The following is a 26,337-nucleotide window of genomic DNA, read 5'->3' as shown; positions in this document are numbered from 1 at the left end:
AACACTTCATCTGTAGAATACTTGAAAACCAGGCAACAAGGCATACCATGATTTCAATAAAAACGGCAATTTCTGAAATGGGACTACAGATTTATATTACTAATATAAATGTCTTCTGCCTCTTGCTTTACCTACTAGCTACAACCCTGAAGTGTTATATATAAATCAATTTTAAAAGTATTGAATCCAAAAACGAATAATCCAGTGAAGAAATGGGCAGAAAACATGAATAGACACTTCTCTAAAGAAGACATCCAGATGGCCAACAGACACATGAAAAGATGCTCAACATCACTCCTCATCAGGGAAATACAAATCAAAACCACACTCAGATATCACCTCATGCCAGTCAGAGTGGCCAAAATGAACAAATCAGGAGACTATAGATGCTGGCGAGGATGTGGAGAAACATGAACCCTCTTGCACTGTTGGTGGGAATGCAAACTGGTGCAGCCACTCTGCAAAACAGTGTGGAGGTTCCTCAAAAAATTAAAAATAGACCTACCCTATGACCCAGCAGTAGCACTGCTAGGAATTTACCCAAGGGATACAGGAGTACTGATGCATAGGGGCACTTGCACCCCAATGTTTATAGCAGCACTCTCAACAATAGCCAAATTATGGAAAGAGCCTAAATGTCCATCAACTGATGAATGGAGAAAGAAATTGTGGTTTATATACACAATGGAGTACTACATGGCAATGAGAAAGAACGAAATATGGCCCTTTGTAGCAACATGGATAGAACTGGAGAGTGTGATGCTAAGTGAAATAAGCCATACAGAGAAAGACAGATACCATATGTTTTCACTCTTATGTGGATCCTGAGAAACTTGACAGAAACCCATGGGGGAGGGGAAGGAAAAAAAAAAGAGAGTGGTTAGAGTGGGAGAGCGCCAAAGCATAAGAGACTCTCAAAAACTGAAAACAAACTGAGGGTTGATGGGGGGGGGGGGGGGGGAGGGAGAGGAGAGGGGGTGATGGGCATTGAGGAGAGCATCTTTTGGGATGAGCACTGGGTGTTGTATGGAAACCAATTTGACAATAAATTTCACATATTAAAAACAACAACAACAAAAATAGTATTGAATCCAGGGGTGCCTTCGTGGCTCAGTCAGTTAAGTGTCCTACTTCAGCTCAGGTCATGATCTCATGGTGAATCTGTGCCCTGTGTCAGGCTCTGTGTTGACAGCTCACAGCTTGGATGGAGCCTCCTTCGGATTCTGTGTCTCCATCTCTCTCTTCCCTTCCCTTGCTCATGCTCTGGCTCTCTCTCAAAAATAAACATATATTTTAAAAAATATTAAATCCAGGAAGGCCTGGGTGGCTCAGTTGGTTAAATGTCCGACTTCAGCTCAGGTCATGATATCACAGTTCTTGAGTTCAAGACCCACACTGGGCTCTGTGCTGACAGCTCAGACCCTGGAGCCTGCTTCAGATTCTGTGTTTCTCTCTCTCTCTCTCTCTCTCTCTCTCTCTCTCTCTCTCTGTCCCTTCCCCCTGATGCTCTATCTCCCTCAAAAATAAACATTAAAAAAAATCATAAAAATATTGAATCCAGTTTTCCCCACTGACAAATTATAAATGAAAACTGCTCTATCTCTATTACTAATTAATCACAAATAATCTTCACACACCTTAAGATTTTTATGAACCTTCAATTTTTTGATTATGTATTTAATAATATGCTAAAATATGCCAGAAGAGTAGCAATTCAAAAAGATTTTGTATTTACCTATTTTTTTAAAATTCCGTATTATTACATTTATTAAAGCAAAACAACTTACATATAGAGAAAAGTTTTTATCATCCTTTTTTAAACTGAAAATTCAACATGAAAAGTCTATTTCTCCTGTCACTGATCTGAAGAAACAAATATCACAATTTATTTGAAGATACAAACTACCTCTTCGGCATTAAAAAAAAAAAAAAAAAAAAAAAAAATGAGTGTTCCATATGTACAAACATGTAATTCTACTGCCATCTTCTGGTTAAACACAATTTCCCAAATCTTTGTAGTACTCCAAATAAGAAACTTCCAGATATAAAAATAAGTACTTTCTAATACTAGATTAATAAAAGAAAAATAGATAATTTTTGCAAGTGGCCAAAATATGTCATAAATAGAATTCTAGCAGTTTTTATTGGTATATGTGATATGTTCTGTCAGTAATGTTGAACAATTATTAAGCACTTTACTATATTTGAGCTCAGAATCAAGAGCTCAAAGGAAAATAAAAATTAAGTCTCTTAATAACCTTATAAAATGAAGTTATTATTCCCATTGACAGGTAAGGGAGCTGAGAATTGAAGAAGTCATGTGGTTTGTCTAAGGTACACAGCTAGTAAAAGGCAGAGGCTCGAAAGTCAGGAGCTGACTGATTCTAATGATGTGTCTTTTATTATGCTATGATAGCCTCCATAATGTCAGATAACAGACATTAAGTTGATTTAACTAAAGCTTAATTCACTGGAATTGAGCAACAAAATATCATCATTTGTAAGGAGACCAAGTGAGTCACAGAACATAGAATCAAAGAGTTAAACCTTAAAGTTCACACAATCTACTTTCCCATATAATTCAGAACTTAATTGCTTAATAGTTTAAGTTCTAATGTTCTATTTTATAAAAAATACCATATCATTTTTAACTTTATTTTCAATTTACAACTTTTAGTTCTATATATTTCGCATTTAAATTAAAATTAACTTTGCTTTGATCAGTTTTAAAAATTAGTAACACTACTTGGAAATTAGTATCTCTAGGAAACATAATATTTACTAATTTTTACTCAGGGAAATTTTTTTAAAAATTTCTTTTTTTTTTTTTTTTTATTTAAAAAAAATTTTTTTTTTAATGTTCATTTATTTTTGAGACAGAGACAGAGCATGAACGGGGGAGGGTCAGAGAGAGGGAGACACAGAATCAGAAACAAGCTCCAGGCTCTGAGCTGTCAGCACAAGGCCCGACGCCGGGCTTGAACTCACGGACCGCGAGATCATGACCTGAGCCGAAGTCGGCCCCTTAACCAACTGAGCCACCCAGGCGCCCCTTTAAAAATTTCTTTTACGTTCATTTATTTTTGAGAGAGACAGAGCGTGAGCAGGGGAGGGGCAGAGAGGGAGGGAGACACAGAATCTGAAGCAGGCTCCAGGCTCTGAGCTGTCAGCACAGAGCCCAGACGTAGGGTTCAAATTCACGAATGTGAGATCATGACCTGAGCTGAAGTTGGAAGCTTAACCTACTGAGCTACCCAGGTACCCCAGGGAAGTTTTACTTATACAAAGGGATATAATACTATATTCTGCTATATACTATTTACATACACTGATTTCTTGAAAGTCATAAACCAACTCAGTGAATGTTTTTGCTTAATTGTAGGTAGTGAATTAAACTGCTTTAAAAAACCTGCCCATAAAATTATCAGCACATTTGAAACTATAACAATAAACTATAACAATAAAAACTTTAATGAATGCAAACTGACAAGGCTAATTATCAGTTTTGTCTTTATAAATCAAATAATCACATCTAATTTATGCTCTCAAATTCCACTTTAATAAGTTCCTGAATGACTATAGTTACTAACAGTTACAAATAACAATATAAAATAAATGGCCAAATAAGATGCTCAGGATAATACAGAATTATATTGGTGACTAAATTAATCACTTAAAAAAGCACAGTAGTATGTAGAATAGTGAAGGAGAAATCCTATCAATTATCACTTGAATGACATTGGTGAATCTCTGGTTCATAAACTTTCATAATCATTTTATAATCTACCATGAGCAATATTCAGTGAAGTATTTCATCACAAAGTTTCATATTCCTCAGTCTATTTTGTCCAACTCCAAAACAGATGTTTCTACTAAATATGTATACTTAAATTTTTATTTGATTTCCTAGTAAGCACTATAGAGACTAGAATTCATATACTCAATGATATAAGAAATTCTATAGTAGGTCCTTTACATTTCCATATAAACTGTGGAATCAGTTTGTAAATCTCTACAAAAAAAGCCTGCTGGGATTTTGACTGGGTTTGAGTTGATCAACATTTAGATTCAGTGCGACCCCAGAATATAGTCACAATATAAACATTTACTGCACTTCCATAGTTGAGTAACAAATAAAGTATAAACTTTTAAAATATCACTTAAAACAGCATCAAAACCAAAAATAGCTAGGAATAAATTTAATAAAAAGTGTAGAGGACACCTACAGAGAAAACTTAAGCAATGCAGACATTATAGGAAAATTATAGAAATTATAGGAATTCTAAATAAATGTAGAGATATGTTCATGAACCAGAGGATTCAATATTGTTAAGGTATCCATACTCATCAAATTAACATGGAGTTGATCCAATCCCAATCAAAATTTCAGCAGGTTTTTTTTTTTTTTTTTTTTTGTTTTTATAAATTGACAAACTGATTCTAAAGTTTCTATGGAAACACAAAGGATCTAGAATAGTGAAAATAACCTTGAAAAACTGATTTGTAGGGTTTATACAAACTAATGTCAAAACTTACTATAAAGCTAAAATAACAGTATAATGCTGTTACGTGTAAACAGATATATAGTTCAAGACAACAGAATAGAGTCTAGAAATAGACCCACATATATGGTGGTCATGTGATTTTTTACAAAAGTGCCAACATAATCCAATAAGGTTTCGATCTTTTCAATACACAGTGCTGGAATAACTAGGTATCTATATGGAAAAAAAATGAACCTCAAACCCTACTTACCACTATACTCTAAACTTAAAAGTAAATCATAGCTTAATGAAAGCTAAAACTATAAAACTCCTAGAAGAAAATAAAGGAAAGTCTTTGTGACCTTGTGTGAGATAAAGAATCCTTGCACAAAGGACATTAAGCATAAAGAAAATATTGATAGATGAACTTCATCAACATTAAATCTCCTACTTTTCAACAGACATTAAGGATAAGAGAGGCAAGCCAAAGACTAAGAAAAATATTTGCAGTACATGTATCTGACAAAGAACTAGTATGTAAAATGTATAAAGAAATCTTATAATTAAGAAGAAAGCAAACCCAATTTTTCAAAAATGAGCAAAGGCTTGAATAGATGTTTCATGAAAAATGAATTAACAAGCACATGAAATAATGCTGAACATCCTCAGTCATCAGGGATATACAAAGTAAAATCATAATGGTATTACTACACACCTACTGGAAGAGCTAAAATTAAATAGATAATACCACATATAATTAAGAATATTGAACTACCTTTGTGGGAATGCAAAACGGTATAGTGATGGCGCTCCTGAGTGGCTCAGACAGTTAAGCATCTGACTTTGGCTCAGGTCAAGATGTCACAGTCTGTGAGTTAAGTGCAGAACCCGCTTGGGATCCCCTGCCCCCCCTCTTTCTGCCCCTTCTCCTCCCCCATTTGCAATGGCATGTGTGTGCTCTCTCTCTCAAAAATAAATAGACATTAAAAAAAATTTTTTAATGGTACAGTGACTAATGGAAAATAGTTCAGAAGCTTCTTACAAAGTTAAACCTACATTTTATATGAACCAACAAACCTACTCTTGAGTGTTTATTCAAGTAAAATGAAAACTTATGTTTGTATGTAACGGTTTACAGTGGATTTATAATTGCCAAAAAATGGTGGGCACAAACAAATATCCTTCGGTTGGTGAATGGATAACCTGCATCTCATGCATCTGTAGTTTGTGTTCTTTTTTATTGCTGAGTAGCATATAGCAATAAAAAGAACACAAAACGACTGATACATGTGACAATAGAGATGAATCTGAAATGCATTATGCTAATAAAAGAAGCCAAACTCAAAAGGGTATAAAGTATGATTCCATCTATATGACATTTTGGAAAAGGTAAAACCATGGGGACAGAAAACAGATCAGTGGTTTCCAGGGATACTGGTAAGAGACTGGACAGAAAGGGGCATAAGGAAATTTCTTGTGGTGATGGTTGAGCATGGTGATTATCCAGTTGTATGCATTTGTGAAAATTCCGAACTATATACTAAAAAGGGTGATTTTACTGTAAATAAATTATACCTCAATTTTAAAGACTCAAAACAATTGGACAAACTATAGTTGTACACAACATAAACGAACTCCAAAACATAATGTTAGCAAAAGAATCAAAACATAATGTTTAGGGATACATACTTAGGTAATATAAAATGAAAAGCAAGAAAGTAAATTCTATAAAAGTTAGTATAGTGGTTAATTTTGATGAGGAGGGAGAGGGCAGAGATTGGGAAGGGCACAAGGGTTGGGAGCTTCCAGTGTACCAGCATTGTTCAATTGTTCCGGTGATTACACGAGTAGTTGTTTTGTGATAATTCACTGAGCTTTCATTTCATTTCATTTCATTTCATTTATTTTATTTTATTATTTTATTTTATTTACTTATTTATTTAGAGCAAGCTAGAGAGGGAGCATGAGTGGAGGAGAGCCAGAGAGAGAGGGAGAGAGAGGATTCCAAGCTGATAGCATGGAGCCTGATGCAGGGTTTGATCCCATGACACTGGGATGCTGACCTGAGCTGAAAACAAGAGTTGGACATTTAACTGACTGAGCCACCCAGGTATTCCTATATTTTATACCCTTTAAAAAGAAAGCAAGCCAAGTAGTTCAGGGTAAATTATAGGAGAATTATAGGAGAATAAAATAAGAAGATATATTTCTTAGAAGTATAAGGCTTTCCTAGATTCCTATCTTGGCTCTACCATTTGTTTGACCTTAGGCAGGCTTCTTAACCTTTCTCAGCCTCAGTTTACTCATCTACAAAATGAAAAAATGCCTCATGAAGTTATCATGTGGATTAAAAAAAGATTAATATAAATACGCCTCAGGATATCTACCTAGCTCCCAAGACCCTTTTTGGGGGTTCATCTTGTAAACATGAGGTGGTCTCCCAAGCAGCCACGATTTTGTGTTGTATGATCCCACTATTGCCCACCTCGACCCAGGGTGGATATCTGACCCATGCTGGGCTAATCATGAAGCCCTCTGGGGAGCTTAGAATCAGAAATGAGCAACTATATTCTCTGTCTGGGCGTTATCATCAACAGAAGACATACAAATCTCCACAGCAGTGGTGTACACATATTTTATCCCCTACGTGGCCAGAGCAGAAGAGAAAGAAAAGACTAAAACAATGGTGAGATGGAGAGAGTGCTGCCTGTGTTTCTGACTGATATCTGGTTCCTGTTTCCACTCCCTTCTGGGGGTCAGTCCTTAGGTTCCATAAAACACAGAATATCTGTATAACAAATGTCCTTTAAAAAAATGTAGCTCAGGTTGGATTCTATTATTACAACTCAACAGTCCTAGCTAATGTGATCATATAAAGCATTAAGCACATAGAAAGGGCTTAAAATATGATGACTATGGCAGCAACTGTCTGAACTTTGATCTATGTGAGGTGGGGACTTCCTTAACAAGCCCTTGGAAGAAGCCTACTCTGGTGTCCAAAACACAGACTGACCTTGAGGAGGCTGTATCTTACCCTTCTGTTGGAGGTCTGTAAGGAATCTGTAAGAAAACAGTCCTGTCTCAAATTTCCTGCTAAGCCCAAAAAAAATTTCAATTGCTGAAGATTGCTTCAAAAAGAAAGAAATTCTAGTATAATAGGATAAAATTACAACAAAATAGCATTCACAAATAGAATCAAGTGCCTAAATTTAAAGCCTAAAGCAGAAGTCAGACTAGGTGAGTTTTCATCTAACTAACCAGGATAAAAGATGAGCATTTGCAATTAATATTGTCCTGGATTCCATTTTTTCTTGGTCAATGCCTACTGAATTTAGAACTTCTATGTTTTGTAACACTAAAACATGTCTATCTTTTGACATCCACAAGCTGGAGACTATTTTCCCTATACAGTGAGGACACAAAACTGGTATTCTGAGCTAACACAGACTTATTACTAGATTCTAAAAAGTCCAACTCTTTCAGGAGGGCAGGCTATTGTCTCCATACTCATCAAAAGTCAACCTGTGTATACTCAGATGAAGCAGTTTAGAATCAAGTTATATAAGCCACACTTAATGTAGTCAGTCCTTATTTTATATCATTTTTTTACAAATAATTTAATCACATAATTACTAAGACACAAGCAGAAACAAGGTGTTGTTACTAACTTTATGATTATACTCAATATCTATTTCAAAAGACACATAACAATAATTTCATACAGCTACTACAGCCAATTTTAGGTACTAAGATTCTCCATTATAGCTGTTTACTCTAGCATACTTATATGCAAAATATGAAATATGAATCAATTCTGTTGTTTCCCAGCATGCAGAAAGTAATAACTTAAAAGCATAACTGCCAATTTTAATAACTAACAGTGACTATATTGATATTTTTAACCTAAGATCTGAAAAAATACATACATATCCTAACCCATAATTTCCTTAATAAAATATTTTTTGTGATATCTAACCTCTCATGAATATACTCTTCTCTAAACAAATATCTGATTGCCATTCATATTTATATAAATACTACCTACATACAATGAGATAATATTTGTAGCATCCATTTCAAAATTCCTGACGCATGTTGGAAATTTAATTCTCCTAATTGGATAACATATACCAATTATCATGAAACCATTTGTACATAATATTCAAAATAAAATTTATTTATAAACACTAGAGGGTGCTGTAATTCAACAATGCCCGGTGCCTGGCTTTGAGGCTCAAAATTTTCTCCTCGATTAAAGATAAATTAAGATAATTTTCAGCACCAACAATTTCTGCTCTTGAACTAATACACAAAGATAATTTATGAGCCAAAATTCCATTCCTCCAAAACATATAATGAGACTTAGTAGATTCCATTGAAATCATTTTTTATTGTATACTTATTGCATATTTAATATTGTGTTAAGTGGAGAAAATAGAAAATTAGTAAAGGAAAAAGTATAAAGATGGTCCTTGCCTTTACAATGAATTAATGCAATGTTCAGATGGTTAAGAGAAGGTGTATCTTATAATTTCATAGGCTTAAATTCAAGGAAAATTACAAAATGAATTTGGTAAAAGACATTTCAATTTTAGCTGCTAAGTGTTAAGGTATAATTTAGCTGTTTTACAAAAGTAATGTGAAATTTAGTATTTCAAATAAGTAGGGGCACCTGGGTGGCTCAGTCAGTTAAATATCCAACTCTTGATTTCAGCTCAGGTCATGATCTCACAGTTCATGAGTTCAAGCCCTCCATCAGGCTCTGTGCTGACAGTTCAAAGTCTACCTGGGATTCTCTCTCCCTCTCTCTAAATAAACATTAAAAAAATACAATAACAAATAAAAATGCTGTAGAATATCATCTGATCTCTTAAAAAATATTTTTAAGCCAATAAGCTATAGGAAATTGGAAAAGACCTAAGGCTTTGAATATCCAAAATAGGAAATAATTAACAATAATATCAATTTTAAATCTTCAAACATTCATTTTGTAATTTTTAAACTTATTCCTAAAACATTCATAAGCTCAATTACAAGTCTTTGAAATTTTCAAAGTTGAGAGTAATTTATGTTGCCAGTTAGCAATCCAGAAAAGTTCTCAGAAGTATGAGTTTCCAATAGACAGCATTAGACAATCACAAATAACAAAGTTAAATGCCTAGTAAAATATATCATCCATATATTTCAAGAAATGGTTATTAACTGAGACACTATTTAATCCTAACAAAGCATTTTTCCTTTGAAAATGTTTACAGGGGGAAAAAAAATGAAATGTTATAAATATTTCTAAAGTTCGCATACCCCAAGTCAACCCATTTCTCTCACTCTCTCTCTCCGGTCTGTGCGCTCACACACGCATACATACACACCTACACGTGTGTGCAGGCATGTATACTCACCGCACACTCACACACCATCTACTCCCCAAGAGAGGGTGTATATCCCTATCTCCCTCATTCCTTTCCCTAATGAATTACCAAGAGCCCCCAAATAAATCCAAAACCGTGGCACCTGTTGATGAGACAGTCCCTCCAAATTTACAATAGCTCCAGATAAATTGTTTCAGATTAACATAATGTAACACTAGAGAAAAACCAGAGATACCACTGAACCAGGCTCACAAACCACCCAGACTCTAGGAATCAAAATACATGGCAGAGAGAGAAGTAGCCTTACTGCTGGAGCCCAAAGAAATTCTGAACATGGAAATGATTATTTAAAGTTTGTATTTGGCTCCTATGTTCTTTTGGTGCTCGCTTCCCCTTTTTATGTTTATCTGTCTTATACCTGCCGGATTCCTTGGGCCCTTATTACACCCAGCTGCCAACTTTCCTATTCAGTGTCACATCATGTAACAAACACTTTCTATTGCAACAGGTGAAAGCATACACACTCATTAGCGTGGTAATGTTTGAAAAGTTCACATACCTGCCCTTTCATGAAGGTTTTCTGAAACCTTTTTTATGCACACCTCCACTAAAGAAAAGTAATGGCTCTAAGAAAGTCAGTTACGAGGAAAGTTTTAGTCCTTTTGAGCCAGTCTCAAATTGCTACTATGAACATTGTATTTTGGGGCTAACGACACAATCCTAATCATGATCTTAGCTTCTCCCTAATATTAATAGCTTTTGCTCATAAGCCTGAAAACTATAGGGCCTACATAAAGTGAAGAATGGGTAGAAATGTGTAGTTTATTTACAAACACCAACTTTCATTTCTCACTACTATGGAACATCATGTTACATAAAGATTTATGAGTTGTAAGACTAGTATATTCTAATAAAATAATAATTCAAGATGAATACCTGCTTTCCATGTTTCCTAAATCTGGTTGCAGACGAATAGTCTCTGTTGTAATTTCCACTTTCCGCACACTTCCAAAAAAATCAGTTATCAGGACATTTTTAGGATCCCTTTGAAAAAGATCAGTGCGATGTCCAGGGGTAGATACACATAGACTTTTGGGACAGACCTGAAACTGAAAAAGATATATGTAACAATAAATACACACATATACATACAGCATTTATTAAATCAGTAACACAGTATAGTAGACTGTTCTGTATTTTTAAAGCTCTCCCAACCTGAAGAAGCTACTGATTCTAAAGATTAAAGTTTCATTGCTATGGTAGTACATGACATTCTAAGAAAGCTATACAGCAGACATTAGAACAAGTAATAAAAAGGGAAGCTGGCTAGGGAGGGAAAAAAACATTCAGTTTTTTTGAATCATATGCTACCAAATATATTTCGGACCTTAAATTTACTGAGAACTCACATGTAACACTACAAGAAACATTGTGGGTTTTTTGTAACTACATTCGTCTCAGTGGGGTGCTCTTCCAGAATGTTTTATTATTTTTTTTTTCTTTTAGAGAGAGAGAAAGTGCAGTGAGGGGGGGGGGGGGGGGTGGGGAGAAAGAATCTTAAGCAGGCTCCATGCTCAGCTTGTAGACAAACATGTGGCTTGATTCCATGACCCTGGGATCATGATTTGAGCCAAAATCAAGAGTCAGACGCTCAACTGAGTAAGCCATCCAGGAGCCCCCAGAATGGTTTTTCAAACATTTTATAATCATGGTGCTTCATTTAAAAAACAAAACAGGGGCGCCTGGGTGGCGCAGTCGGTTAAGCGTCCGACTTCAGCCAGGTCACGATCTCGCGGTCCGTGAGTTCGAGCCCCACGTCAGGCTCTGGGCCGATGGCTCGGAGCCTGGAGCCTGCTTCCGATTCTGTGTCTCCCTCTCTCTCTGACCCTCCCCTGTTCATGCTCTGTCTCTCTCTGTCCCAAAAATAAATTTAAAAAAAAAAAAAAAAAAAAAAAAACAACAAAACTTTAAATTCAAATAAAATATTACACAGTAGCCCAAAATATAAAAGATGAAAGCAGAGCTGCTCTGGAAGGCAGGAAGTTGAAGTACAGACACCCCTCCCCCCCCCCCACTAGAGAGGCCCTTTGTTCTCCTGCTGTGTATAAATTCTATAAATTAAGTAACTTTCTTAGTTTATCCATAATGAAAATAAACTCAAGGCACATCCAGACACTCTGCTGCTCCAAAGAACAAAGCCTGAAAACCATGACTTCATCTCTACATTGATCTCACAATAATTTCTATGTTAACCTTACCCCTGATATTCCAGATCAGTGAATTACCAAGGATAGACATATAGTCATTCATTCACTCAGCAAAGGATAAAAAATGTCTACTACATATATTTCATACTGTTATCTTCCAAAAAGGATACAGAAGTTGATAGCCATGGTCCTATCCTCAAGCCTTTAAGCCACATCAGAGATGAATAAACATAACAAGGTAGAAAAAAAGGTGACAGATTCTGCTTCAGAAAAGGATAAACTTTTTATAGGTTGAGGATAAGAAAAAAGAGGGAGTGGGATTTAAGCTATTTTCTGAAGGGAAAGGTAGATTATAGATGGGAAATAGCATTCTTTTGTGGGAGTGGTGACACAAACAGATGGAGGCACAAGTGGGGAGGGAGGAAGCCAGGACTTTCCTGTGGTGGATGGAGTGTGGCGAGACTGATCCTGACAGCCACAAACACATAGGCCAGCCGACCTGTGACAGTACACATGTGCAGTCACATGCAGAAGGGAGCCCTCAGGTCCTCAGGACAGGGGACACTGTCTAGGGACACTAGAGCCTGGCTGCTTGGTTTCTGTGCCGGCGTGTGACTCCTGCCCCAACACCAGCCTGCCATTTGCAACCCTGCCATTCCCGTGAGAGGGGTGTACCATTCCTAGAGGTACTATAATACCAGGTCAATGAGAGCAGTGGATGGGGCAAGCTCTTGTTCCACCTCCCTGCTCCAAAAATCCATTTAATATACTGTCCTCGGATAGAAGATATAGTAGATACTAAACTGCTGAAAACAAATATTACACTCCATCTTAGCTGAAAGGCTGAGAAACAATGGGAAATAACTCTCTTACTAAAGGAGTGGCTGCAAAAATGTGTAGGGCAAATAACCTAGTTGGGCAGGAGCACAGGACATATGAAGAAAACCATGACAGGCCTGCTGGTAAGGGCCTAGGGCCTACAGCATTTGCCCACCTGTGGAGACAAGACCACATGCAAAAGTAATCGCCAATATGATGGGATATGGGTGGGGAAGGGCAGAGCAGCTAGAATTTAAGAAACAAAGTGATCTAAGCACTGTGCTAAGTAATTCGTAGATATTCTCATTTAAGCCCAACAATAACTTTGAGGTATATCAAAATTATTATCTCTACTTTAAACTACTAAAAGATTAAGTAATTTGCCTAGCATCACAATGCCTTCCTGGTTCAGGAAAGCAGGAAAAGGAAATACAAAGAGATCAGGACATAAATTAAGAAGCAGTGAAGGCAAAAGGGTGGGGAAAGTAAAATGCCAAACAGATTTCACAAGAAAGTAAAATGCCAAGCAGGAAGGATGATACAGATGAAAAGTTACAGAAACAAAGTAAAAGATAAAACAAAATAGGGGCGCCTGGGTGGCTCGGTCGCTTAAGCGTCCGACTTCGGCTCAGGTCATGATCTCACGGTCCGTGAGTTCGAGCCCCGCGTCGGGCTCTGTGCTGACAGCTCAGAGCCTGGAGCCTGTTTCAGATTCTGTGTCTCCCTCTCTCTCTGCCCCTCCCCTGTTCATGTTCTGTCTCTCTCTGTCTCAAAAATAAATAAACGTTAAAAAAAAATTAAAAAAAAAAGATAAAACAAAATAAACAAAAATAAGATTGAAGTCCTATGTATACTGAAGGCATTCCTGTATGAGCAACTTGGTAGGCTTTATTAAGTACCAGCAGAAGAAAGCAGGAAAAGCACAGTGGAATGAGCTTGGGGAACAAGATAAAAAGTAGTTATCTTCTTTGCTGCTAAAATCATTGTACTTCACTTTCTTTGAAGTTATTCCTTCCTTCAAGAAAATTTTATCATATCATTCTGGTTTCCTTAGCCTTACCAACATTCACTTTTCATAATCTCCTTCACTTACAGAATCTCCACACTCTAACCAGATTATAAAACTGTCAAAGACAAGGATGATGACATATTCCAACTTTTGTGCCTCTGCATGTATTCCATTTTCCTGGAATATGCTATACTTCTCTGCTTCCAAACCTGAAAGTCTCTGTCTTCCAAGAAAAATTTTAATGACCAATCCCACTGGATTTAAAGGAATCATACAAATGTGCATTGTTGTCATATCTTTTCATTCATTCAGAATATTCACTGAAAATCTATAAATACACTAGGTACTATAATTAAGTTCTGGGGGTAATAAGATACATAAAGCATGGTTCTTATACTGCTTATTTAAGAAGCTGAAAGCCTCGAAGGAACGTCACAAATATAAACAATTACAGAGAAATATTAAAAGCACAAGTATCTTAAAGGTACATAGCAAGAGTTAGATGTTCACAGAGGACAGAAGATTACCTGGAGGATCCAGAGACTTGAGATAACAGGCGACACTCTATAAATGTGCTTTGCAACAGTTACCAATGACACTAAAAATTTTTAAGGGGCTAAGCACAATGTCTTCTAATTTTGCTGCTCCTGAAGCACCTGATATAGTACACTCTGAATACGGCTGATACCCAACACATTTAATCCAACAGAATAGGTATTAGTTCACAACATCTGGAGACATGCCAATTCACTATAATATTTAACTTCAAGGAAATGGATCATTCTCACTGAACAAGATTAAAATAATCATTCAATTAAAAACATGGAAGTGGAAAACAAGATATTAGTGAGGAATGTTTATTAAAAACTACACACACACAAAAAATAAAAAAATAAAAACCACACAGCAACTGTGGGCAAAAGCAAACACACAAACAAAACAGGAGTTTCCTCAGTTTTTCCTGTATGATTTCAATGGAAGAAGTTATTATTTTTTAATTTTTTTTCAACATTTATTTTATTTTATTTTATTATTATTTTTTTTAACGTTTATTTATTTTTGAGACAGAGAGAGACAGAGCATGAACGGGGGAGGGTCACAGAGAGAGGGAGACACAGAATCTGAAACAGGCTCCAGGCCCTGAGCTGTCAGCACAGAGCCCGACGCGGGGCTCGAACCCATGGACCGTGAGATCATGACCTGAGCCGAAGTCGGACGCTTAACCGACCGAGCCACCCAGGCGCCCCTCAATATTTATTTTAGAGAGACAGAGTATTTTTTTTTTTAAACCCATTAGACGTCTATTTGAAGTGTAAAGTGCATATATGGTAAACTTTTGAGACCGTGTCTCACATATTAAATAAAATATACAATGTATAATTAAAAATGGGAATAAACTTGGGTCACCTGGGTGGCTCAGTTGGTTGAGCACCCGACTTTGGCTCAGGTCACGATCTCGCAGTTTGTGAGTTCAAGCCCTGCGTCGGGCTCTGTGTTGACAGCTCAGAGCCTGGAGCCTGCTTCAGATTCTGTGTCTCCTCCTCTCTCTGCCCCTTCTATGCTCATGCTATGTGTTTCTCTGTCTCTCAATAATAAATAAACGTTAAGAAAAAAAACCTTTTTTAAATAAAAAATTTTTTTAAAAAAGGGAATAAACTTAACCACTATAGTAACTAGAATTTAGGTGACTATAGTTTTCTTATAAAGTAGCATTATAACAAGATTTAATTTCCAAATTCGTATTAAGATTTAACAGGCATCAAAATATATAACCTTCAAAACGTAAGAAATAGTTCTATGTTATCAAATATGATAGCTCACAACAGTGATTTTCAGAATTCTGCAGAACTTTTTTTTATCTTAGAGAGAGTGTGCATGAGTGGGAGAGAGGGGCAGAGGAAGAAAGAGAGAGAGACAATCTTAAGCAGGCTCCATACTCAGTGCAGAGCCTGACGTGGGCTTGATCCCATGACCCTGTGATCATGACAGGAGCCTAAATCGAGTCAGATGCTCAACAACTGAGCCACCCAGGAGCCTAGAACTTCTTTAATTAAAATAAAATTATCTAAATGGTAAGCCCCATCTACTTGGCTTCCCCTTCATTCTCCCTGCTCCACGAAGGCAGGGACAGTGTCTGCCTCTTTCACTAGGATATAGCCAGTGGCTGGCACTTAGCCAAAACTCAAAAAAATGTTTGTGAATAAAAGAACAAGTTATAAATTAATGAAAAAATAAGAGCAAAAGTCATTGATGCACAGTAATTATCCAGGCTAGAATTGTTTCAAGCTTTTTCTTTTGCTTACTTTCAAGAGCAACTTCAGAGTAGATCTAATTTAAGGGTACAATCAATATAGAAAAGTCAAGAAAAAAGATTGAACTAAATTCAAGAAGCCACATCAAAACACTGTACTAGAAGTTGTAGGGTGGACACAAATATGTAAGAGAAAATCCCTTTTCTCCAACATCTTATTACACTCAGTAAGTTCAGAAAAAGGCAGACTATGATAAGTGGTACAAAAGAGAAATCTCTGAAAAACTTTATTTATCTTACTTAAATCCAACAGGGAAGAATTATGGGGCTATTTCCTGAAGGAGGTAGAATCTGATTTGACTCCCAAAGAATAGACAGAATTTGAATAGGTGAATCTAAAAAAAGTACATTTCTGGTAGAGAAAAGAGCATGAGAAAATGAATGAAAACAAGAAAGCACCTCAAGGAATTTGGTTGACTTTAGTTGGACTAAAGCTTGAGGCCTCCTGTAGTAAAGACAGAGATATTACTGTAAAGGGAAATTCAAAACCATTTAAAAGGCTACCATTCAACATATGAAACAGTACCCCAGGAGTACGGGGAGTAAAGGACTTCACTTACCGCATTAAGCAGACCTATGTGCTATAATCAAATCAAGCAAATACTTACAAGGTCATTCATATTAGTTTGACTAGCTGGATTAATTTCTTCCAAAAATTCCAAGACATAAAATGTATATCTATCCATAAGGTGGACTCCAATTGCAGGATCAGGTTGATGCTATGAAAAAGCAAAGCATATACAACGGCATATTATTAAGCCATAAAAAAAATGAAATCTCGCCATTTATGGCAACATGGATGGATCTTTTTTTTTTTTTTTTTAACGTTTATTTATTTTTGAGACAGAGAGAGACAGAGCATGAACAGGGGAGGGGCAGAGAGAGAGGGAGACGCAGAATCCGAAACAGGCTCCAGGCTCTGAGCTGTCAGCACAGAGCCCGACGCGGGGCTCGAACTCACGGACCGTGAGATCATGACCTGAGCCGAAGTCGGCCACTCAACCGACTGAGCCACCCAGGCGCCCAACATGGATGGGTCTTAAGGGCATTATACTAAATGAAATATGTCAGAGAAAGACAAATACTATGTGATCTCACTTATACATGTAATCTAAAAACAACGACTAGAACAAAAACCAACCTTATAGATACAGAGAACAGATTGGCGGTTGCCAGATGAGAGGTGGGGGTAAGACCAAATGGGTGAAGGGAGCCAAAAGGACAAACTGCAGTTATAAATTTAATAAGACATGAGATGTAATGTACAGCACGGTGACTATTGTTAATAATACTGTATTGCAGATTTAAAAGTTGCTAAGAAAGTAAATCTTACAAGTTCTCATTACAAGGAAAAAAAATTCTGTATGTATGGTGATATTTTTTTTGTTTTTTTGTTTTTTGTTTTGGTATTGTGACATATGTTAACCAGCTCATTGTAGTGATTATAATATATACAAATATTAAATCATTATATTGTATACCTGAAACTAACATAATATTGTATGTCAATTATACTGCAATAATTTTTTTAAAGCAAAGCAGAAGAAAGGAGTATATGTCTAATCTCATCATTTTAAGAAAATGTTTTAAATGCAACAAAAATTTCCTTCTAAGGTGTTAAAAAGTCTGAGACTAAAAAAAACCCAAATATATTCATAAAGCATACAAGTGATTTCCAAAATAGCAACATATTCCAAAGACAATGCAGTTCACAAATGGAAAGAATGCACCTACCGAGAGCGAATCTTCTCCCACTTGGCTACTAGCTAAAGCCATTATGTTAGGAGAATAAAATCGTTCGTACATGGATGCTCCTTGACAAGTATCAATAATAAAGAGCAGCTCATTGTAGCTGAAAGAAAAGTGGTAATATCTTTGACATGAATCATGCTGTTAATAATACATTGAGTAATATTTTTATAATACTTGCATAAGATGTTGAAGTCTTGAAATCATATCTTAGTCATTTCATTAAAAATTTGAGAGTTTTCAGTAGAATTCCCAGTACAAATTTGATATTAGAAATATCAAAGCTATAATCCTGTCCAGGGAAACTACCTCAACAGGGAGTAGTGGTTGGACCACAAAGTGGCTGCCTCAACTCTTTCCCCCTCCCTTATCTTGAATCCAAATGAATATTCAATTAAAAAACCAGTTATTTGGCACCCATGCTGTCCTAGAAAACGAGTCCAGGTTCAGGAAAAAATAAAAATATATGACTTAGTATACTCAAAAAGCTTAAAATCTAACTGGAAGAGAAACATATGAACATATAACTAAAGGGAATGTGTGGTAAGAGTTACAAATAGCTATTAGAGCCTACAGTAAGCCTCACACTAAGCTGGGGATACAGCAGTCCCTCCCTGCCTTCATAGAGCTTCAAGTCTAGCAAAATCAAATGCTCTAAGAGCATAAAGAAAGGAAGAGAGGGAACTGTAAAGAAAGGCAGGTCAGGGAAAGGTGATGTCTGTCATGGGCAAGGAAGGGTGAATTATTTTAACTAAAAAAGAAAGGAATAGCACATCCCAGGAGAGGAAAAAAGCTGTACTACGGCACCTAAATTTGAAAAAGTGTAATTATTTGGGAAAAGGAGAACAGCACTATGTAGTTAACATTTACAATAAATTTGGGAAGATGGAGAAAATTAGTTTCAAAAATGTAGGGTAAGGTCAATCTATATTTTAAAATGCATTGCCTAGCTGGTGAAGGTAGGGAGCAGATAGAAACTTTTTTCAGAAGTTTTTCAGACACTGGATCTAGGTAAACAGCTAACATTGCACCTAGAAAAGAAAACAAGGAATCTTGTACCATAATATCTAAGCATGTGACAAAAGGAACAATTCATATGGCATATTTGTTCTGAGACAAAATCTGAGGAGGCCCCTGAAGCAGAAACATCTAAGGTTACGAGGGGCAGTATACTAGAACAATTCAGAGAGTCAGCCCTATGACTGGACTTTGGAATGAATTCTAGTGCTGGACTGACTACTTGTGTAAAGTCTAGCAAGTTACTTAATCTCTTTGTGCCTCAATTTACTCACGTGTGAAAACAGGAATAATAATAGTATCTACCTCATGGAGTTATCATTAAAACTAAATGAGACAGTACATATAAAACACAGTGCTTAGTACCTAGTATATATCCAATAAATGTAAGCTATGAATAAGATAAAACTAGTACCTAGCAAAAGTTTCCTCTTCAACACCTCCGTTCATTCTTCTTATGCATGTAATTCAATATTTACATTTAACATGTAGCACAGTTGTGTACATACACTAGATTTTAAACACTCTGAAGGCAGAGTAAGCATCACATTCCTGTCTGTGCCATGTGTTTAGAAGGTAACCCAGAAGTTTTTATTGAAGATAATCAAGTTAAAAGCACTTCTGCTGCTTTCTATTCTCTTACTTTCATTGACAACTTTCAACTGGGGGGGGGGGGGGTGCTTACCATGGATTACTAACAACATACATATCATCCTTAATGTGAGTTGTTACAAATATTATATTAATTGTAATTTCAGCATTTTCTTCCAAAGAAGAAATAATGTACTGCTCTCATGTGGAGGGTCAGAGAATGTACAAAAAAGTAACAACAGGCTGAAGCTGGAAAATAAATATATGTTCACAAACCCTGTACATAATGGGGAACTTGACTGTGGGACTCTTATTTCCTCCAAAAACAATGCTAAATATAACAGACAGCTAATCTTAAAAGGTTAACTTTTTTTTTAATACTCTTTAATGACACTGAGGTTTCTTTTAAAAATAATTCAGTTCAGTAGAAATAACAAACATAAACCTAAAAGAGTAGAAGAAACTATTAAAATAAGTTAAAATCTCATAAAGTAAGATCTACAAATCCACTAACCATGGAAAAATTAGGTATTAATTTATCTTATGAAAAGTAATCATCTGCTAATTACCGTCTTTTTTGCCACATTTGCTCAAAAGCATCTGCAAGTTCTATGTTGGTAATTTCTTCAGAATCTTGAAATTTCAAGAAACCATTTCCACCATGTCCTTGTAGGAAGAGTTAAAAAGATCAAATATATGCATTTTTTAAAAAAATACAAACTGCATACATCCAGATACAAGCATTTACTTCACTCATGGCAGTATTTTAATAGCATTTGTTATTTTACACTCTAAAATTAAAAGTACTGTGAAAATGAAAAATTTAATTTTCTATTATACCAATTAAAAACAGAATAATGATACACTGTGCAAAAAAATAGATCTATTATCTTTAAAAGTTCTCATCATTTTATCATATAAAAGCACATTTATACTTTTACACTGGCTTCATTATTATGTCAGAAGTGAGTTTCCATAAATAAATTTCTCAAATACCAAATACTGTGGTGAGAAAGAGGTTGCAGACACTAGCTGGTGCCATAGTACGCTAGTTCTATTCACAGTGTATACCGGGAATGCTATTACTACCAGTAAGTGTCATTCCCACATAAAAATCAAAGTGTTTACTACCATCAACCACTGTCCCATGAGAGCTGACCAGAAGATTGTGACCTTTAGAATACAGGGATAGAGCCAGTCTGTCGGATTCAAATGCTAGCTTTGCCACTTAATGACTGTGTTAACTTAGGCAAATAACTTAAATCTTTCTATGTCTCTGTTTCTTTTGCTGTAAAGTAAGAAACATATCAGCACCATCATTAGCATGCCTATAAAGCTCCTTTGTGCAGCTTTTTAAAAGGTACTTCCCACAGGCCATCAAGGTAGAAAAACCTGTCTACGTCAGTGGCCCCTCAGAACACACTGCAGTCCTGTGAGCTCAAACTGGACCAAAACTAAATCAGAATTTTAGGAAAGACCTGAGTATTTGCATTCAAATAATCTTCATACACACTAAAATTTGAGACTCCATCAACAGGAAACCATTGTAAAGTTTCACACAAAGGAAGGACAGATTTGCTATTTTAATTAAATACTTTAGTAGGATGATTAACAGGAGACAAAACTGAAGACAAAGCGATAGCCAGGATCCTAAGTAAAAGGTAGTAAGTTTTTACCAGGGTAATAGTAAAAAAATAAATAAATAAATAAATAAATAAATAAATAAATAAATAAATAAATAGAGATCATAAACTGAGGGACAGTATATCATACTGTTTCCAAATATCATTTCAAGTTGTCCTATGAGAAAAGAGAACTACAAAACAAATGTTTAAATTTCTTTCCATGAAGATTCCTTCTTGAGAAGAGTTACAATATATTCTCTTACTAAATATTTAAATTCTGAAATTACCAGTCATATAAATAAGAATATTGCTCCTATCATCAGAAAGAAGACGTTTTGACCGAGGAGTACTAGGTGGGATCCTGCCAGTTAATACCCGTAAAAAATTCTCCACAGTCACCTGAAAAAAAAAAAAAAAAGAAGAAGAAATCAAATGAAATAGAACTCAGGGAAACGTGATAATTTTTTTCAGTTTTCAAAAACATTCCTCTTTCTTTCTCTATGAATTACTCAGCATAAACTGAAAATAAAACACAAAAAGAAATATAACTCAATTAAATATATACCTTAAATATATACCTCAAAATTGACTTGCTTCCATTAAATACTAACAGCTAACAAAACTACCTTGGGGAAAAATCAGTTAATTAAATTTAAAACTTTAAATGCTATGCAAAATATTGCCCAAAAACTTAAAAATTATTTATCTTTTTTCAAAGGCAATTCTTTGGGAAGATACAAAATATAGAAACTTGTAAATAAATCTAACAACATTATAACTACTGCAGTTAATCTGTACAACTGCCTGGTGAATTCTATATAAAATTTGAAAGATAGGTCCATAATGAATCATAAAAATAAAGCCATAATGATAGTTCCATAAATAATCCCTAAATTATGTATCTTTGATTTTTTAATGCATTTTGTTACTTTAATTATGTTAGGGGTAACTTTAACATGTAAAAAATTCATCACACTTTAAGCCAGATTTCCTAACCTGAAATGTGTGGATCTCTAGGATTCTTTGAAAGCATATTTGAAGTTATATTACACAGATCTAAATTTAAAAAGCAGAAATTCTATCCAACTTTCTTGTTTGACCTTTCCTTAGATCATGAGTATGTAAATGTATATGTGTATGTATGTGTGTTCATGTGTGTATGTATATGTATGTGTATATAATGTTTGGTTTACATTTTTCCCAGAAGAGAGCAAAATGCTAAATGTTTTAATAAGAGTCTTGTTGGCTAACAAGGAAGGGAAATTTTTGGTTTATATTTTATGACGACTAAATAAACAAGTAAAAAGTCGAATATTCATGCACATTTAATCACTGAACAAATATTCCTGAGTGCCTTCAAAGGACTATAAGTACTGGCTAGGTATAAGATACATAAACAGGCCATGGCTTCAAAGAGCTTACAGGCTGGCAGGAGATAGAGTTGATATTTTAAAATTGCTTCAAACAGGTCTGGAGACACCAAAAATTGTGTCTTACTTTTGGTAGGCTTGGTAAAAGGGGAAGGATTAGTGAGGAAGACTTCATCAAAGCAGACTTCAAATCTTAAACATATTCACTACCTATTAAATTTAAAATGAAGTTTCAAAGGGAAAAAATTATAGTATAATGTCATCTTTCAAATTTACATTTTGATTTTTAATCATCTATGGATAAAACACTGGAAGCATATCAAAAGTGATTACCTCTAGTGGAAATATGGGTGAGTTTTTTGTTAATCATTTTAATTTTTCCACAATTAATGTGTTTACTAAAAATACAAAGCTTGATATTTTAGGTCAAATATGAAACATGAACAATACATTTACTGTAAAAAAAAAAAAGTTGATACATGAAAACTCACTAAAATACTGTAACATAAAAGCTAAGATAAAGTTGTCCTATCCCAGATATATATATGAAATGTTCATACTGTATTAGTTTTACTCCTATGAACTGCAGAGACAGAATTATATCAATGCTTCAGTGACAGTTATATACAAAGTTTAAAGAAAAAGACTATTTTATTCTATCGCTATTTTAGAGCTTCAAAGTAATGATATCTACATTTCAAAAATGTTGCTAAATTAAACAACGTTACCTCATAACTTCTATAATCTACTTCCACATCATCTCCATACACATTTAGTTCCATATTCTTGTGACTAAACACTGTAGCTGGTTTGGGATTTCTAGGGTTGCATGCCATATCGTCTGCAAGCATCAGAACAATGTGACTAGGAAAAAAAAAAATTCCAGGAAATATGCTACTTAAATAAAACCAAAAAGTTAAAAGCAGATACATTTTATTTATATCATGAGGCAATTATGTTCATTCTTTTCATTAAAAATAACAAAAATAATTATTGAGTACATTTTTTAAAAGAAATTTTTAATTGTTTTCATATCCTTATGTAGTATAAACTTTAAAGAAGGGAATTTAGAACAATCTGGCATGAACTTATCCACAGAACCTGAAATTACTAACTTAAGTTTTATGCCATAGAGCAAAGGGAAGCTGAAAGAGCTACACTATCCTCCCCAAATATTTTTAAAAATTTTAGTAATATTTGGGGCACCTGGGTGGCTCAGTTGGTTAGGCGTCTGACTTCAGCTCAGGTCATGATCTCATGGTCCGTGGGTTCAAGCCCCGCATTGGGCTCTGCTCTAACAGCATAGCACCTGCTTGGATTTTCTGTCTCCCTCTCTCTGCCCTTCCCCTGCTTGCTCTCTCGTTTTCTCTCAAAAATAAATAAACATTAAAAAAAAGTAAAATAAAATTTTAGAAATATTTGACATTCTTAAGACTTATAGAGTCCACATTAAGCTACGATACTCCAAAAATTTAACTTTCAGAATCTTAAATGCTTAAGAATGGAAACATGCAAGTGCGATCAGTGTGCCACAGAACACACCCCCAGGCCAATCATTGTTCACTGGCTCCACTCCATCTCCATAATACCAGACACCATCTCTTAACTAGATACTGAAATAGTTCGCTATCTGGCTTCCTGCTTCCAGTTTTGCCCTAATCTTACAAGTCATTCTCCTTATAACTACCAGACTGATCTTTCTTAAATAAGTCAAATCATTAAACTAAGTAAATCAAACCATTAAATTTTCCCATTTAAAATCCTCTAAAGACTCGTTATAATTAGAGGAAAGCTGAAATTCCTTTCATGGTCTAAAGGCTTTCTTAATGTGGCTTCTGCATACCTCTCTAACTGCAGCTCCTAGCATCCACATTCACTATGCTCCTTCCACCCTGGCCTTTCTGTTCCAGGAATACGCCAGGCCCTTCCCACTTTAGGGGCTACTTACTGACGAACTACATTTAGACTTCTCCCAGATCTTCCTATCATTCCAATCTCAGCTAAGCTACCCCATTCTTATTAGGTGTTTATTTTCTATAGGTCATTTATGAATTTGAAATCCTCATCATCTCCCCCCACCACCTCTAGTGGAATATAAGCTCTCTGAGGACAGGGGCTTTATCTGTCCTGTTCACAACTGTATCTCTCACACCCAATCATAGTAAAAGAGCCTGGCATATAGTAAGTATTCAATAAATATCTGCTGAGTGAATGAAACATTTTCATTTTTGCATATATTTTCTTTGAGAGAAGATTATAAAATTTATCTTAAATACTTCTCATCTTGATCTTACCATTAAAAGTGGTGAACATGAATCAGGCAATTCTTTATTCTACCATATACTGAGCTTCCCAAACATAAGGGAAAAATTAAATGTGGCATACATAATCAGTTTGGCAGGAGACAGCAAGAAGAAAGTGTTCTGCTGCATATGTTCCAAATACATTAAAGTTCAAAACTGAAACATTGTGATTTTTCTTGAAAATTGGCTAGATTTCTATTTTGAAAGGGTTCCAACCCTGCCGCATTCAAAGATCAGATCTTCAGCTGTTACTGATTCATGCTCACAGAATTGTGAAAGTTACTCCTCTTAAAATGGAAAAATAGATCTTTTCTTTTTTCATAATTTAAGATGACAAACTTACATTAAGTTATTATCAATCATCTTTTTTGTTATAAGCCATCATTAAATAAGACTGAACTGACTTCCAAATCTCAATATAGGAGTACAACTTTAGGCCATTTGACTTATGGTTAATTTCGCTCTATGAAATGAAATGATTATTAAATACCTATAAATGTCAATGTCAAAAAGTAGTAATTTCAGCTTAAAATGATAAATTCAATCAACATTTTTCCTACAGACAATTCTGAGCCTCAATATAACAGCATCATAACCTTCAGTTAACATAATCAATGTCATTTAAAAAATCATTTTATTTGTGGATAATCAATGAAAAAAAAAAAACAGGACTGGAAACAGACTGTATTTCAAAGATGTAGAAGTCACACCACATATTCTAATTCACTATTTCTAAAACTTAAGAAAGGTTCAGAACGCTTTTCTGAAGAAAAAAAATTCTCACTTGGTCCAAGGTTAAATTATTTGTATAATAATACTAAAATATAGAAGTGAAAGCAAACTGCTTAGGCTTATAGTTCTTATAAAACTATGAACAAATACAAAATTATAAATCATATTTTAAAAAAACTACCAAACTAATAATACTCTAAAAACATTAACTCCATTTGAAGGATGATGTTATTTTGCTAAAACTGAATGTCTGCTATTGTATTTCACAGGAAAAAGAGATAACATCAGAGGTCTGGTCCTATATTTCTTTTCTTTTTTCTGTATTTTGATACCTACACTACAATGTAACTCAGTAATACAGAAAATGTTCACAAAAGTATGCTGTACAAAATGTGATTCATAAATTCCTGGTATGTTACTTGACTGTTCAGGATAATCCGATCTTATATTTAAGACTTTGCCAATAAACATTCTCCAAACAGCAGTTATCTAACTTGCTGACTCCTTAAAGTGTCTTTGTCACTTGAATATCAGGTTAGTATCACAGCAGTTTTTTTAAGTCTTCACTGAGGGGGTATCAGATCAATCACTGCTGGAATCAAAACCAAAGAAAATAAATCTACACTAAAGATATACTACTATATTCATATAACAACAGCAATCTGCTTTGTATCCTATTAAAACTGAGACAAAATCCCTCAAATATATCCAATCGATACAAGAATAAGATATTCTTACAGTCTGGCAATCC

The 26,337-nt window shown here is 35.1% G+C and overlaps 1 protein-coding gene and 1 non-coding gene across 2 annotated transcripts in view; both read right to left on the bottom strand.

The window, feature by feature from the left end:
* The window catches only part of PIGK (phosphatidylinositol glycan anchor biosynthesis class K), a 124,863-nt gene that overhangs the window by 62,639 nt on the left and 35,887 nt on the right, over positions 1–26,337 (bottom strand). Inside the window, exons 4-9 of the mRNA XM_019448841.2 lie at positions 23,280–23,415; positions 21,469–21,580; positions 20,126–20,222; positions 17,934–18,051; positions 16,808–16,918; positions 10,790–10,962 (exon numbers count right to left, since the gene is read on the bottom strand). Of these exons, the coding sequence (XP_019304386.1) occupies positions 10,790–10,962; positions 16,808–16,918; positions 17,934–18,051; positions 20,126–20,222; positions 21,469–21,580; positions 23,280–23,415 (747 nt within the window). The remainder of the gene's footprint in view (positions 1–10,789; positions 10,963–16,807; positions 16,919–17,933; positions 18,052–20,125; positions 20,223–21,468; positions 21,581–23,279; positions 23,416–26,337) is intronic.
* On the bottom strand, positions 12,725–12,915 carry LOC128776034 (U2 spliceosomal RNA). The gene has a single exon (XR_008421007.1). It is a non-coding gene; the product is annotated as a U2 spliceosomal RNA (small nuclear RNA).

The sequence above is a fragment of the Panthera pardus genome, unplaced genomic scaffold (genome assembly GCF_024362965.1).
Source record: "Panthera pardus isolate Hobbes unplaced genomic scaffold, ASM2436296v1 HiC_scaffold_11, whole genome shotgun sequence".
Lineage (NCBI taxonomy): Eukaryota > Metazoa > Chordata > Mammalia > Carnivora > Felidae > Panthera > Panthera pardus.
The sequence above is the reverse complement of the archived record's forward strand: the minus strand, read 5'-3'. Positions and strand labels throughout refer to the sequence as shown.